This window comes from Panthera onca, chromosome D1, assembly GCF_046562875.1.
Source record: "Panthera onca isolate mPanOnc1 chromosome D1, mPanOnc1 haplotype 2, whole genome shotgun sequence".
In the NCBI taxonomy this organism is placed as follows: domain Eukaryota; kingdom Metazoa; phylum Chordata; class Mammalia; order Carnivora; family Felidae; genus Panthera; species Panthera onca.
This window is the reverse complement of record NC_138348.1, coordinates 82,469,281-82,485,413: the sequence shown is the minus strand read 5'-3', so window position 1 is coordinate 82,485,413 and position 16,133 is coordinate 82,469,281. Positions and strand designations below refer to the sequence as shown.

The 16,133-nt window shown below is 36.8% G+C and overlaps 1 protein-coding gene across 1 annotated transcript in view; it reads right to left on the bottom strand.

Moving 5' to 3' along the window:
• The window catches only part of ARHGAP42 (Rho GTPase activating protein 42), a 316,690-nt gene that overhangs the window by 19,509 nt on the left and 281,048 nt on the right, over positions 1–16,133 (bottom strand). The window contains exons 13-21 of the mRNA XM_078432969.2: positions 15,753–15,815; positions 14,736–14,810; positions 13,724–13,808; positions 13,045–13,103; positions 9,483–9,588; positions 4,443–4,602; positions 3,114–3,258; positions 1,501–1,881; positions 977–1,133 (exon numbers count right to left, since the gene is read on the bottom strand). Coding sequence (XP_078289095.1) covers positions 977–1,133; positions 1,501–1,881; positions 3,114–3,258; positions 4,443–4,602; positions 9,483–9,588; positions 13,045–13,103; positions 13,724–13,808; positions 14,736–14,810; positions 15,753–15,815 — 1,231 coding nt within the window. The remainder of the gene's footprint in view (positions 1–976; positions 1,134–1,500; positions 1,882–3,113; positions 3,259–4,442; positions 4,603–9,482; positions 9,589–13,044; positions 13,104–13,723; positions 13,809–14,735; positions 14,811–15,752; positions 15,816–16,133) is intronic.

Sequence of the window (16,133 nt, the reverse complement as noted above, 5' to 3'; positions counted from 1 at the left end):
ATAGTGGTACTTGGATTTCTGACCAAGAGAGATAATGTATGGTAAACACACTCTGAAAATAAAAGGTTCTTGTCAAAGAAGGTGATGAACGAATGAATTTAAGACACTGTTTCTATGGAAACAGGCTTAGTGAAATGCCTTACTGGACTTTCAATGAATAATTAAACTGGTTCCTTAACTTTCCAAGTATTAGTTCTCATTATCTCTAAAATGAGGTTTCTACTACCTACTGTGGAAGTACATGAAGGACATTAAGAGATAACATATGTAAAGATGCCTAGTAATAGCTCATATGGCATTTGGAAAACTCAGTAAGTCAGGAAAACAAAATGAAAGGGATAACAACTTTCCTGTTTAGATTTTGCTTGTTTATCTAAGTTCTTTTCTTTGTCCCCTTCTTATTTACATCGATGTACCTATCCTAAATGCCTTTACACTCCTGGGTGATGTCTTTTGAATAGAAGTACCCCCTCTCACCTTTCAAGCTCCTGTTCTCCATGAGCTTATTTAAATCAGTGAATACTCAGATAGGGGAGACAGATGATGGAGAGGAGAGAAAATAAACCCTCACTATCTACACAGTAGTTGTATTTCTAACAAGGAGGTGGGGAAGTTGAGATATAAGGACAGTTTGCTCAGCTGAGAGGTAAATGTCTAGCTTTTAGAATGTATACTTTGAAAACCCAGAACTATTACATTATACATCTATTCTCATGTCCTTAAATTAAGCCATTGTTCTGCTTTGTAAGGCAAGTGACTGAAATTGTATGTGTCTGTATATGTATACACATACATACTTTAAGCCTATTCTAACTTGTACATCATTTGTAGAAGGGGATAGGGTCCTACAGAAGATGGTTGTTCCTACTCTGCAGATGAGGTATTCAGTTGTGGGATTCCTAAGGGTTCTTTTGGATATACTCAACTCCTGTGTATCCCTGGAAGATACAACAAATACACACTCTCTCTCACTTACACAGAGCCAGGTCGCTGGTAGCCATTGTTTGAGGCAGTGTCTAGCCTTAACCTCCTGCACATTTTTGGAGGCAGGTCTGGGTTTGGTGGGGCTTTGGGCATCTCTTTGCAACCTACAGAAGTTAAGCTTTGAATGGATCCACAGTAGCTCTTGTTTCCTAAAAAGAAAGCCCAAGAAAACAGGCAAGGTGCTATCAGACAAAATAATAGCAGTAACACAGTACATGCTCATAACAAAAGGAAGTGTTTTTTCTAAGCCCAAATGAGAAGGTACAGAATGTTCTTTGAGCACAGCAGCCCATCATTCAGGGAGATCACAATCTATAGTAATTACAAAGACATCACCTCACAGAGATGGAAATAACCAGGAAAGAAGTCACAGTGCACAGGAGTTTTAAATATCCTAGCTCAGGAACAGCATTGTTAGCCCCTTCACCATTAACTTTTCCCTGCTTAATCATGTTGAGCAATTCGGCAAGTGGCACAGAGACAATGACATTTTACATAAGCTCAAATCTGGTTTACCTTCAGCTGCAGAGATGGATCTGAGAGAGGAAGCGGAGGCTCTTTTCAGTCCTGAAAGCCCATAAGGCCCTTTCTTGACCAGGTCTACGGGTGGGGAACCATCCCCGGGGCTGGTGACCGAGGCAACACTCTGGCAATCTGATTCTGCATCTGTTTTGGTCGCATCCTCTTTAGAACTTGATTCAGGACTAGTTGTCCAGAGTCCAAGACTTTTCTGTCCATTGGAGGGTGATGGGGATACAATCCAAGGAATTCCTCCAGATTTCTCCCTGGCCTGGCAGGAAGCAGACTTGGTTGTGCTGTTTTGTTCAGAGGAATGAGAGGAAAGGGACTCGATGCTCCCCATGGGCGTGCTGTCTGGGCTGCTGCTGTAAGAGTCACCTGAGCGGAAGCAGGAGCGAGAAAACAACAGGGACCTTCTACTGAGAACAATACAACCCAAACCCTTCCACATTCTCCAACGCACGTGTGCCCTGTGGCCACCTGAATTGACCCCACTGTCCCCACTGAATTGACAGATCTTTACCCAGTATGGAGAACTTTTCTCAGTTCTAAGAAAGGCTGTAAAACGTGCATTTTAACTTAGCGAATGCATTTTTTAATACTATTCAAGGGAGATTTTACATGTACCCTGACCCTATGAAATAATGTTACTTCTTAAAGGATTGGGGGTTGACTCAAATTCAGACAAAATTTGCTTCTGAAAAAGAACTCACAAGTAGTACAAATATGATTCTTTGATGACATTATAAGAGATCAATGGAAAGAGGGATATTAAAAGATCTGTTTCTGCCTTTTTTTACTTTTCTCATGTTATAATGCATCTGATTCTTTCTTCATTCAAAGTCACCAGTAATGTCAGCTGCAAATTATACACTGCTCACATTTTTAAAAGAAAAGACTTTTTCTTTTCCTACCAAGATTATAGCAACATAAGAAACTGGCTATTTAACAGATTATTTTTTAATGTTCCTAAAACTATAATAATTTGAACATATCTAAATTAAAAATTAGTATTTTTTGTTAAGTACTGACTGTGAGAAAAATTGGGAGGCTTAAGGGTATAAAGTAAAATAAGAACAGCCACAAATTTAACATCCACTGTGGGCTTACGCTGCCACCCACTTCACTGTGGTGTTGGGTTCAGAACAGGAAGTTAGTGATAATGTGTAGTGTGGTTTCTCTATTTATTTCTTTTTTCTCTCTCTCTCTCAGACACTTTGATACCCAAGAGATGATGCTTTAAGGACATAATGTGATAGGAAGAAAGAAACTGACGGTTTCAGCCAGAATTTTTCTTGCTTTCTTCTCTACCTCTTTAACAATAGGACAAAACCTGCTACAAAGTAGTACCTGATGTTCTTAATCACAGTTGCAGAAAAAAGGGCACTGAGCAAACTACTTTTTTTTTCCTTTGTAGTAGTAATGAATTTGTTTGTTCAAAGTACCTTGTAACTATACTGACAAAGAATATATAAATGTAGGGGGGGGGTGTTTGGGAGACAGTATCATTAAGATCATCTTCTATTTATTTCTACCCTAATTATCAAAAAGGTGAAGTAAGGCTAAATCAAAGAATGAAGAAAGCTTCTCCCTAAAGCAGTCACACTTACTGTCAGGTTCTGCCAAGCATGGTGTATACCTTCCTCTGGGCTTCCTGGAACCTGTGGAAAGGCAGATTGCTCTTGTCCTTCGGGATCCAGATCGAGACTGAGGCTGAGGAAGAGGAATGCTTGGGTCTGGGGCAGTATGAAAAATCTACATACAAAAAAAACAAACAAATGGATAGAGGTCAGTAAAAGGGGGAATTGCCATTTTCATGATAAAATTATATTTTAGAGTTATTAAATAATCTCAGAACCATTTGCTATTTAATCAGCTTCATGGTAAGAGATGCTTGATACAAAAAATATACTACAGCAATTATACTTTTCTTTTCCACTTACACTAAGTAATGTTCCTTCTCTGTGTTTTCTTTTTTATCCTCTCCAATTTCCCAACAATGAATTTCAGAATATTTTCCAATACTTTTAAAGAAACCTTTCAAATATGAACAAATGTCTGTGTCAAGATATCTTGACTCTATTCTGTGATATTTTATTTCTCACTTCATGCTGAACATAGCCTGAAGGGAAAAGGCTCATTCCATATCACTTCCAAGTCAAGCAGTTCCTTGCTTCTCAGGAAAAGGTGCTGTCACGAATGTGACATGCTGCAGGTAGAGGTCTGTACTCGGCTACAGAATTCCCCCATGTGGTCTTGGGTTGTGAGTGCTTAAAATCTTAGATAAATGAAGGATATTCTTCTACAGGTACCAGGAAGGGACTAAGGGAAGGAGAGGGGCATAGTCTTTCACAAACACTAGACCAGGCATAAATGAATCACAAATGTTTTGATGTTTAATGGCTGCATTTGCTTAATAATCCAATCAATTTGACTTTCCCAATTTCCATTTCCACAGTTATTCTAAGATCTCAATCTTGTTAAAGAAACCATGTTTAAGGAGTGGATGTAGAGAGGACTTTAAGACTCTGTTCCTGGAATTCTTTTGCTTTATTGAGAATATCACTGTTGTTGTTAAGTCTAATTCCAGGGAGATAAAAAGGTTAAAAATAGACTTAATTACCAAGTGATTCTAACAAATTTCTCTCAATATGAGTGAAAAATTCACCACATAAATACTAAAGAAGAAAATCTTAAAAAGTAAATGATGTAAAAGGAAAGGAAATCATTTACCTGGAGAATTTTGAGAAGCATTTAAAAACTAAACAAGAAAAAAGGAAATCAATGTCCTCATGAAGAAGCAATTTATACAAAATGGACAGGACTGATACTTTATAAGAATCTGAGATCACAATGAACTCATAGATAATACAAACAGAAAATTCCTTCCTAAAAGCAAAATACAAGATTTGATACTTCAACATGAAAATTCAGCTTACCTTTTCATAGTGCTCTATCAGAATTTCAACCACAATATTCTGAAATTTAATATTCATCATGGCAGCCACAGTTTCTTCTTGTGCTCGCATTAGAGTTGGGCCAAATATGACACCAAGGTTTGAGACAGTCATGAGATTTTGTTGGCTGTGTAGTGATACTCTGCAAATACAAGCAACAAAAATAACATAAGTTAAAAGTTTAATAAATATGAAAGGTTCTCATTTATCAAATTTGTGGCATAAATAGAATGTAAAATATGCCATTATAGGTTAATTTTCCCAAATTGTCAGGTTTAGCTACTCCCAATTGTCATGAGTGGGTATAGCCTAAAAAGACATAAAAAGTTAAAATTAGCTAAGTAAAATTAATTACAAAGGTTAATTAAAGGAATAAATCTTGGGGCGCCTGAGTGGCTCAGTCGGTTAAACATCTGACTTCAGCTCAGGTCATGATCTCACAGTTCGTGAGTTCAAGCCCCGCGTTGGGCTCTGGACAGGCAGCTTGGAGCCTGGAACCTGGAGCCTGCTTTGGCTTCTGTGTCTCCCTCTCTGCCCCTCCCCCATCTCTCTCTCAAAAAATAAATAAACATTAAAGGAATAAATCTTGATATCCTAAATAGAGTACAATTATCCTGCAGAGATTATCAACTGTTAGGTATTCTCTAGGGCACTATACTTCTTTTAGAACAGATGGTTCAAATTTGGTTGGTTGGAATTATATTCAGATATGCTAAACATATTATTGAGTACCTAGTGCCAGGCATTTTCATAGACATTATTTCATTTAATCCTCCCAGAAAGTCAGTTTTTCCTATTATGTAGGTTAAAAACCTCCTAAAGTAAAAATGATGTACTCAAGGTCACAGAAAATTAGGGACAGAGATGCTCTTTCAATTCAGGTTTTCTGAATAGAAGTCTGTGGTTTTCTTAAGCTCCCTACATAAGACAACTGGCCAATGCAAGTTTCTATCCTTCCTTTTTTTCCTTCCTTATTTCCTTCCATCCATCCACCCATCCACCTATCCATTCATTCAAAACTTCCCTCAGTGCCTCCTTAGGGCTGGGCACTGTGGTTGGCAAACAGTAAAAGAAGGAGATGTGGTCACATCAATGCTGGCTTAAAAATGGAAATGAAAGAAAAAGCCTCTGGTATTACTGACTTTAGCAAAGTAATCCCAGTAACTATCAAAACTGACTTTGACTAGGGGTGCCTGGGTGGCTCAGTCAGTTGGGTCTGACTTCGGCTTGGGTCATGATCTCATGGCTTGTGAGTTCAAGCCCTATGTCGGGTTCTGTGCTGACAGCTTAGAATCTGGAGCCTACTTTGGATTCTGTGTCTCCCTCTCGCTGCCCCTCCTCTGCTCATGCTCTGTCTCTCTTTCTCTCAAGAATAAATAATAAAACATTAAAAAAATGACTTTGACTACTTAATTTGGGAATTGGACATATTCCTAAAAGAAAACCTCATTCATTAGACCAATCTTCTAGGTTATACACTGCCTTTTCTATCTTACTTCCAGGCATGTTGTTAAAATATGAAGTTCTAGAAAGGAGCACTGAACACAAGATCATGGTTATACCTGACTAAGTGTGCATCACTAACTACATTCCATAAGCAAAAGTAAAATTTTATGGGGAATCCAGGATTTTGAATACCTACGTAAATCCTAGCACAGGACCGGAAGAGCTAGCTGACTGTCTCACTTACTGAATTTTTCCCTTGTGCCCAAGAAAGCACTAGTTAAGAAGCTCTTGGTTAGAATAAGAAGTTTCATTCCACATTTCCTTTTTATATAGACAAATATTATATATTTACTGTTTAGTATGTATTAAAGAATCTACTAAGAAAGTAGTATGTAAAGGTACTGAGTCTGCCTGCATTTAAAGCTTGGATCCATCCAACTTCGAAGCTGGGTGCAATTAGACAAGTTATTTAATAACTCTAGGCTTCAGTTTCCTCATCTATAAAGAATAACTATCCCTATAGGGTTGATAAAATTAAATAATGAGTTACAGGAAATATGATCTCAACTAACAGTCTTCCTTGTAATGAAATTGGCTTTAGGCACTCTTGCTAAAATGTAAGAGTTCCTGGTAGTGTGAATAAACTGGAATACGATTAATATTAAACTCATGGGGAGTGAATTTGGAATTCTTAAAAAAATGGTTTTGAAAAGGTGAGTTTATGATTGTGTTGCTCAAGAGATGGAATATTTTGATGAGCAATTTTCTCTTCACTGAATTTCCCTTCCGCTGAGCTAACTCAATCAATATAGACACTTATCACCTCACATTTCAGCTATTTCTGCACCTCATTTCCTCAACTTGTTGTATGGAACAGACACCCAATTGCCCTTTTAAAAATTCAAAGTTAGAGGGGCGCCTGGGTGGCTCAGTTGGTTAAGCATCTGACTTTGGCTCAAGTCATGATCCCATGGTTTGTGAGTCTGAGCCTGCGTTGGGCTCTGTGCTGACAGCTCAGAGCCTGGAACCTGCCTCAGATTCTGTGTGTGTGTCTCTCTCTCTCTGCAACACCCCCACCCCCACACTCACACTCTGTATTTCTCTCTCTTTAACATTTTTTTTTTAAATATTCAAAGTTAGAGTCAAAGAAGAGACCACAGATGGCCTTTGTTTTAAAGACAAAGAAAAGGAGTCTCAGAAAGGAAGTAATGGTTTACACCATGTCTCAGAGCTAATTAATGGAGATTTGCAATCAATCTTTTAGTCACTGGTCCTAATTTAGACCAGTAACCAATCCAGACGACTGGCCTTAAATTCTCTTCTTCAGATATATTAAGGTTGCCAGGGACCAAGAATGTTATTACTTGTTTGTAGTCTACTTAAATAAGTCACCTGTGATTGGATACACATTCCAAAAATACTGCTTAGTCAGTGAAGATTGACCTTTATATAGGTTCAGGAAAAAAGCCAGGAATGGTGATGAAGGATGGGCAAAAGAGTTTTAAGCACTCTTCTATGGCCAGATAGTATCCTTTGCTATTCCCTGTACTAAAGTCATGCACATTCACAAAGAGGGGGGAGTATGAGTTCACTTAACATTCTGGATAATTAAACAAAAAACATTTTATGTGACACTCATGTAGCTTTTAAAAGCACATTTAAGGAGTGGTTAAGTGTCTGACTTTAGCTTAGGTCATGATCTCTCGTGGTTTGTGAGTTCAAGCTCCACATCAGGCTCTGTGATGACAGCTCGGAGCCTGGAGCCTGCTTCAGATCTTGTGTCTACTTCTCTCTCTCTGCTCGTGCGCTGTCTCTCTCTGTCTCTCTCAAAAGTAAATAAACATTAAAAAAAATTATATATATATAAAAAAAGTGTGTTTAAAAAGACTTTGCTAGAGGGGTGCCTGCGTTGCTCAGTTGGTTAAGTGACCGACTCTTGATTTCAGCTCAAGTCATGATCTCATTGTTCCTGTGTTGGAGCCCCATGCTCTGCATTGTCAGTGCAGAGCCTGCTTGGGATTCTCTCTCCCTCTATCTCTGCCCCTCCCCTGCTCATGATTTTTTTTCCCTCTCTCTCTCTCAAAATAAATAAATAAATAAAGGCTTTGCTAGAAAATTAGCTTGAATACAGCAAGAGAATGCCCAATACATACAGTGTGGTTAAATTTCATGAACAGGTCACACAATTCAAAACATAATTCAGGACTAAATCTGAGGAAGAGTCCTTGTTCACTAACTAAAAGAGGTATTGCCATGGCAACAGTTTATAATGAACTTGAAATGAGTAGTTTCTAATGGATTTCCTTATTTCAAGGGGCAGGAGGGCAATTTGTATTATCTCATCTGTAGGTTAAGATGAGACTTATTGATATGTTATGTAGCACTATTTCAAATGTGCCTGGCTCAAATTAGCATAAACTGGGTTACTACTTGTAGTAAGCAAGGAAGGAGTAATCATTTCATTGTGAATCACAGTACTTACTAAGATGGAAAATATCCTGATTTGTAAATGAGGCTGTAAGGAATTCTTAAGTTAAAATCTGAATTTGGACTTTTGTTTACAGCAGCATGGCAATTGTGTGTGTGTGTGTGTGTGTGTGTGTGTGTGTGTGTGAAAGGGAGAGAGAAAGAATCTTCAGACAGATTTATGAGGCCATAGTACCCAGATATTTGATCAAACATAAATCTAGATCATTCTGTGAAGGTATTTTTTTTTTGCATAAGATTAACATTTAAATTAGTAGACTTAGAGTAAAGTAGATTACCCTCTATAATGTCAGTGGGCCTCATCCAATCAGTTTAAAGTCTTAAAAAAGACTAACTTCCTCTGAGGAAGAGGCAATTCTGCTTCTAGACTGCCCTGGATTAGAGCTGTAACGTCAACTCTTCCCTGGGTCTGCAGACTACCAGCTGCCCTGCAGATTTTAGACTTAACAGCCTTCACTACTGCACAGCCCAATTCCTTAAAATCAATCTCTCTCTCATATATATATATGCACACACACATATACATACACCATACACACACACACGTGTACGTATAGCTACATATACACAAACATCTGGTCGGTTCTGTTTCTTTGGAGAAACTTGGCTAATACAGTATCTGTTTATAGACATTTAAAAATATATAGATGAACTAACAGCAGAGTCAGAAAAATCTTCAGAGACCAAGTGATGCTACGAATTGAGAAAAAGAAGCTAACATTACAGTGGCACTTTGACCTGGCAGAACAGTTGACACTCGTAGTACAGAGAACTGATCTTCAAACTTAGGGCTTCAAACTCCTTCATATTTTTAAGTTGACATGTAAGGTTTTCATCATTAATTTAACAGTTGCAAAGGATATTAATCATTTGCATAGTGTAAACATACACAGGTACACACACACACACACACACACACACACACAGATATATCTTAAAAACAAACTACCACATCATTTTTAAAACATTCAGTGGACTCTAATTATAACAATGTTATAGCACCATCATACACTTTAGAAAGATATGAACAAAGTCTAACTTTAACAGTTGAACAAGTAGTTAAGTGAACAACATAAATCAGATAATTACTTGACAAGGTGCTTTATTAAGATGTCCAGCATCTCTCTGTTTTTTTCTGGCAATTTGTGCACCAATGCATGTACAGCCTCCACCCGGTAGTTTTGGTCATCAGATTCTATAACATAAAGGTTGAATGATCAAGTTTTAATTGCATTCAAATGTGTACATAAACATTAATAATCTAAACATTATAAACACTCCCACCCTCATGCCTTATAAACATTGCTTCATGCAGTTCATCACTATCATTCTCTAAGGCTTAGAGAGGTTGAGTAACCTGACCATGGTCATGAAGTTAGTTAAGTAAATATGCCAGACTAACCCAGTTCCATCTAATCCAGACCTGTGCTCATAGCCACTGAACTTCTATACAACCACGACTCATCGCCTGCTTTGGTTTTGCTACACAAGGACAAAATCAAAACTTTAGCAATGGAGTGATCACAGCTATTGGTACAGACTACCTAATGTGCCAGGCAATATAATATACTCTATCACACAGAAACCTCCTAGTGACTCCATCAGACAGAAGGAAGAAGGCATTCCTTTCCAAATTTTGTAGATTTAAAGATAACAGGGAATTACTTTTCTGAGGTGTCAGTATTATTATGCAGAGGCCTAATAGATTCTAAGCCCATGCTGACAATGGGAAATCTGAAAAGAAGAAAAAAAAATCTAAAGTAAGTCTAGTTTGCCAGGCAAAAGACAACATGTTGACATGTCTGTTAGAGAAAAGGCTAACATTTTAGAATGAAGATCTATTAACATACTCTTACTACAATAAACTAATTCTAGGGTGACTATCCACCATGCCAAGCCCTTTCTCTGAAAGGTGCGGAACATGAGGTGGGAAAAGAGCTGGCTCATGCTGGGCCAAACACAAGGTCTCCCAGGGGTTGGAATGGAGACATCAAAACTCTGATCTGTCTGCTGAGTATGTGAAATGGCATATAGTGTAAAACTAGGGATGACATAACCAAATGTGCTCCAAAGCCAAGAAAATCTAACTGGAAAGGGAGATAAGAATGAGGTAGATATGCAGCAAAGAACAGAGAGAAGAGATGCTCCTAAAAGGGTGGGGAGAGAAACATAAACTCCCAATTCTGTAGTTCCTAGTTGCAGGCCCATGGAAGGCCTAATCCATACTGTTTTCCAGGGAATTCTGTGAGGCACCTTTTAATTTGTGAACAACTTCCCCTTTTTACAGAGCTAAATTTCCAAATAATACTTACTTTTATTACCTTATTATCTACTACATGGGATTATCTTTGCGGCAGACAAAAGATGAATTCTTATACTAGGAATATATTTTAATTACCATGGTAGTGAATAATGTGATTATTATTTGCCATGGAAGTGGAGAAAAAAAATCTTATGACCAAATGTTTTTATTAAAACAACCAGATCGTTTAGCACTTAACTAAGTGTCTCAAATGCCATGTTATAACATAAAATTTCTGTAAGTAAGTTCTAGGTTAAGAGTCAAAAAAAATTGGCTTATAGCCCTGATTTTGCCATCAATTTACTAGTATCCGTGGAGAAAGTCACTTGCCCACTCTGGGACCTAGTCAATAAAATGAGGGGTGAAATTATATATTTCTAAGGTCTTGTTCATCTAATAGATTCTGATGAAGAGAATAAAGAGTGGAGAGGTTTCAGGAGAAAGCTAAGTGGTATACGTGTTTATGAGACCATGTGATCAGTCATGTATGCTGGACTGAAAACCAAGGTCACAACGTTATCTGACACTTATCAGCAGACAACATTACCTGTGACATTATAATGGATGGCAATAAATTAATGCAAATGCTTTCTTTCTTGGACTGTGAAAAATACTTGGTACATTCACACCTCATATATTTTAACAATGAAATGCTAATGCCTAGCAGTTACAAACTGTTGTGATGGCTGAGATGGCAACCCAGCACTTTCATCTCAGTGTTTTAAAAGTACATATTTCTAATTTTTCAGGTTACATGTTTTTCACTGAGCCCCTCCCCACAATTTTTGAATTAAGCCTATCTATATATCTCCTATTATGGCAATCATAGATCTAAATAAATGACATAGATATGTGATAATGGCGGGGGGGGGAGCGGAGGATTGTTGGAAGTGCCTGTTACCTGCCCCAAATACCTGACTTTACTCTCCAGATTTAGGAATATAGCACATGAGTATGAGTGGGTGGCATAACTGCATTTTTGTAGTGTTGTCAATTTAACAATAAAGTTGCTCTTGTAAGGTACTGACATTCATCGACTGAGTAAAATGTATTTAAAATAATTCCTGTTAGCACACCAGTCACCCCAAAGAAGTCTTATTAAGTGACAAAATCTTTTAATTCATTCTTCAATATTTTTTAAATCAAGGAAAGTGTATTCTTAATTCCCATTATCTATTTCTCCCATTCCACTCTCCACCTCTCTTCTGACAACCACCAGTTTTGTTCTCTGTATTTAAGAGTTTGTTTCCTTTTTGTCTTTTTCTTTTTCTAGTTTCTTAAGTTCCACATATGAGTAAAATCATATGGTATTGGTCTTTTTCTATCTGACTTATTTCACTTAGCATTATACCCTCTAGGTCCATCCATGTTGCTGCAAAGGTCAAGATTTCATTCTTTCTTATGGTTTAGTAACATTACATTGTATATATATACCACATCTTCTTTATCCATTCATCTATTGATGGACACTTCTGTTGTTGTTATGTCTTGTAAATAATGTTGCAATAAACATGGGGTGCATTATCTTTCTGAAATGGTGTTTTCATTTTCTTTGGGTAAATACTAGCAGAAATACTGGATCATATTCTATTTTTAATATTTTGAGGAACTTTCATAATGTTTTCTAGAGTGGCTGCACCAGTTTGCATTCCCACCAACAGTGCAAGAGGGTTCCTTTTTTTCCCCCTGCATCCTCACCAACACATTTCTTGTGTTATTAATTTTAGCCATTCTGACTGGTGTGAAGTGATATCTCATTGTAGTTTTGATTTGTATTTGTCTGTTGATGAGTGATGTTAAGCATCTTTTCATATGTCTATTGGCCATCTGTATGTCTGCTTGGGAAAAATGTCTCTTCAGGTCTTCCCTTTTTTTAATCATATTAGTTTTTTAGTGTTGAGTTGTGTAACTTCTTTACATATTTTGGATATTAACCCCTTATTGGATATAACACTTGCAAATATTTTCTCCCATTCAGGAGTTGCCATTTTGTTTCATTGATGGTTTCCTTCACTGTGTAAAACCTTTTTATTTTAGTGCACTCCCAATTGCTTTTTGATTTCCTTGCCAGAAGAGACACATCTAGATAAATGTTTCTTTAGTTAATGTCAAAGAAACTACTAATGTCTTCTGGTTTTACGGTTTCACGTCTCACATTTAGGTCTTTAATCTACCATTCTGCAATTTCTTATTTGCTTACAAACCATATTGTCAGCTATTAAGCATCAGATTGATAGTTTCTTAAGCAATATGTAGGAAAATCTTAACTAGCTGGTTTAAATTTATACCTCTAAGTGATACAGCATAAAACTATATCAATTATAATGCATTCAATGGAAGTGTACTTACTAACTGCAACGATAAAATCTTTGTGTAACTTGTAAGTCATCAGTGGTTCTGCAAGGCACCTACAACGGAGAAAGAAGAGGGCATTAGAATGGCAATATCTTTTTATTTCCCCTGAACTTCTAGTACTTCTTTAAGAATTGAGTAATTAGGGAGTAGGATAAAGTCCTACTAGGGTGATTCCAGGCAGTCCCAAAATGCAGATCTCAAAGAAGGCCCTTTAGCAGCATTTCTTGGCACAACTGTGCTAAAAGGACAGACTGGAAAATGATTTTTTCACTTTGTAAGAACTGTTGAACCACAACAGCAAAAATCTCTCTCAGATATGGGGACTATAGTTAAATTAAAAACAAACAAACAAACAAACAAACAAAAAACAACTTTCACTTTCAACTTATTTTTAAAAAATACATGAAAACACTACATTCAAATTTAACATGAAACAAACTATTATTTAGTATTCATAAAATATTGCAGCTTCTAAAGTTTATTAGTTGAAAAACCAAGTATAAGTTCCAAAACACTAAACATAAACATTACCACCTTATGCTATTTCATGTGAGGTGAAAGAATTGCTCTAAGGAGTGAAGCTCACACACAGGTGTTCCATGGAGTCATATGGCAATGCCCACAGAGGTTAAGAGAGACATCACATGCAGAGTACGAGTTAAATACTCCTTACCTGAGGTAGTTTTTCAGCCCACTTGTTATTGTCTTATTATCCCACAATTCAATATCAATGTCAATATCAGGAGGGGATTTTGGAGCTGTAAAGAATAAAAATAAGATGTTTAAACTGTACAACTCAAAACATCACTTGCACCATTAAGAAGATGGACACAAACTGGGGCGCCTGGGTGGCTCAGTTGGTTGAGTGTCTGACTTCAGCTTAGGTCATCTCAGTTCGTGAGTTTGAGCCCCGCATTGGGCTCTGTGCTGACAGCTCGGAGCCTGGAACCTGCTTCGGATTCTGTGTCTTCCTCTCTCTCTGCCCCTCCCCTGCTTGCTGGCTCTCTCTCTCTCTCTCAAAAATAAATAAACATTAAAAAATTTTTTTAAAAAGAAGATGGATATAAACATAGTAGGTCAGAGACATTGATTTCTTAGGATGCCAACAGAGTTAACCTTAGGATTGTTGTTTGTGTGAATTGGTGCAAGTTTCACTCTTGACACTTATAAACCTCAAAGATTTCTTATGGAATAATAGTTTTCCAAATAAAATTATTGTTAATTGCTAACATCACTGAGCATTTGTCATGTGCCAGGCATGCTTCCAAATACTTTTATGGATTAACGTATTCAATCCTCACACTCTCAGTGAAGCAGGCACTATTATTATCTTCTCCATTTTATGAATGAGAAGATTGAGGCACAGAGAAGTTAAACAAATTATCCAAAGTCACAAAGCTTTTAAGTGATGAATTAGGATTCCAAGCCAGGCAATCTGAATCTAGTATCCATAAATCTCACTGTGTCTCTAGCTAACCAAAGGACACTTGAGAAAAAGTTCAATATTATGAAAAGGCTCTCTCTCAAATTCTGATTGATCACCTATTATAACTGAATGCAAATGTTAATTTTAAATATTTCTTGAAAATATTCAAAGAACAGCAGTAGTATATATCTCAAAGAAACCTATGGTATGGATTATCTATAATACAAAAATTAAGTAACTAGCTTCATTCAAAACTTACAAAATGTTGTGTTCATGAGTTTCTGAACTTTGGAGTTCACTCCTCCTATTCGGTAGAGGCCTAAAATAGTGATGCCTAATGAGAAGGAAAAACCACAAAAGAATGTCTTTAGACATAGCATCACAAGTACAGAATGTTGAAAACATCTGGCATTTCCCTATGCAGAATTTGAAAGTTACTTATCCAATTTTGCAGTCTAACTTCAGAAAATCTACCCTGGAAACACCCATCAGACATATATTTCTCAGAGCAGACACTAATCAGTGATTTGAAAGTCTTTCAAAGATCTTCAAAGTAGCAAAGTACTCTGCTCATTCACTACTATCTGAATACAAAAAGCCATCAAAGATGGGAAAGAATGATTAGAATTGCTCATCCTCTATTTCTTCAGTCATGTAGTCCTACATGTTGAAGAACTGGAAGGCCTTAACAACTTCCTTCGTTTTGAAGGTGAGGAAATAGATTTAGAGGATTTAAGAAATGTACTTAACTTCTCAAAATGTCTAAATGGCAGCACCAAAATTTGAGTTTAAGTTCACAGAATTTCAAAGCCCATGAGTTTTGCTTTAGACAAGTTTTCCTGGAAATGGAAGAGTGTAACAGGCAACTAGAGTGGCCTTCAAGGTCATGACTAGAGAGGGTAAAGGTGCTAGAATTGTGACTGTGAGTGAAATCACTGAGGGGAATAACATTAAGAAAGGAGGAAGACCAGCTCCTTAGGAATCTTACCTCCTCTAAAGCTTGAAAAACATTGAAGAGGAGCTTAGAGTAATAAATAACACAAAGTCTATGAAATGGAAATAAATCAGGCCTTTATTATGAAAAATCATTAAACAGAATATACAGTATGATTTTTGGTAAAGTTCAGACTATAGCTATTTGCATATTTAGATAATTTTATACATTTATATAGTTCTTAAAGTTAATCTCATGTTAATGATAAAATATATCCTCATTTTTTGAGAGGTTCCTATATAAGAATGAACACTAATGATATACCTGTCAGATAACACTTACCTCTTGTTTCCACAGCTTGAATGCATTTTCTCACAAAATTGAACCCTGCTTCATTTAAATACACTGAAAATAAAATAAAATCACAGTAAGGGTTTATACCCAACTTACATTACTCCTTAGTTGGCTCTCTTGTTTTATGACTTAGTGGCACAGTTTTAGTTAAGAGTCTGAATTTTTATTTTGGGGTAGAAGTAGGGTTCACATTCACCAAAGTTATTACATCAACTTACTTCTTTAGAAAACACAGATCCTTCACAGAAGGTAAATATGTTACAGTGATCCCATCCATTTTACCTAAAATTAGCATTAACCTTCACTACATGTTTTTCCAGATGATAAAAGCAAATGTACTAAGAAAAAAAAACTTTATTGTTTGTTACT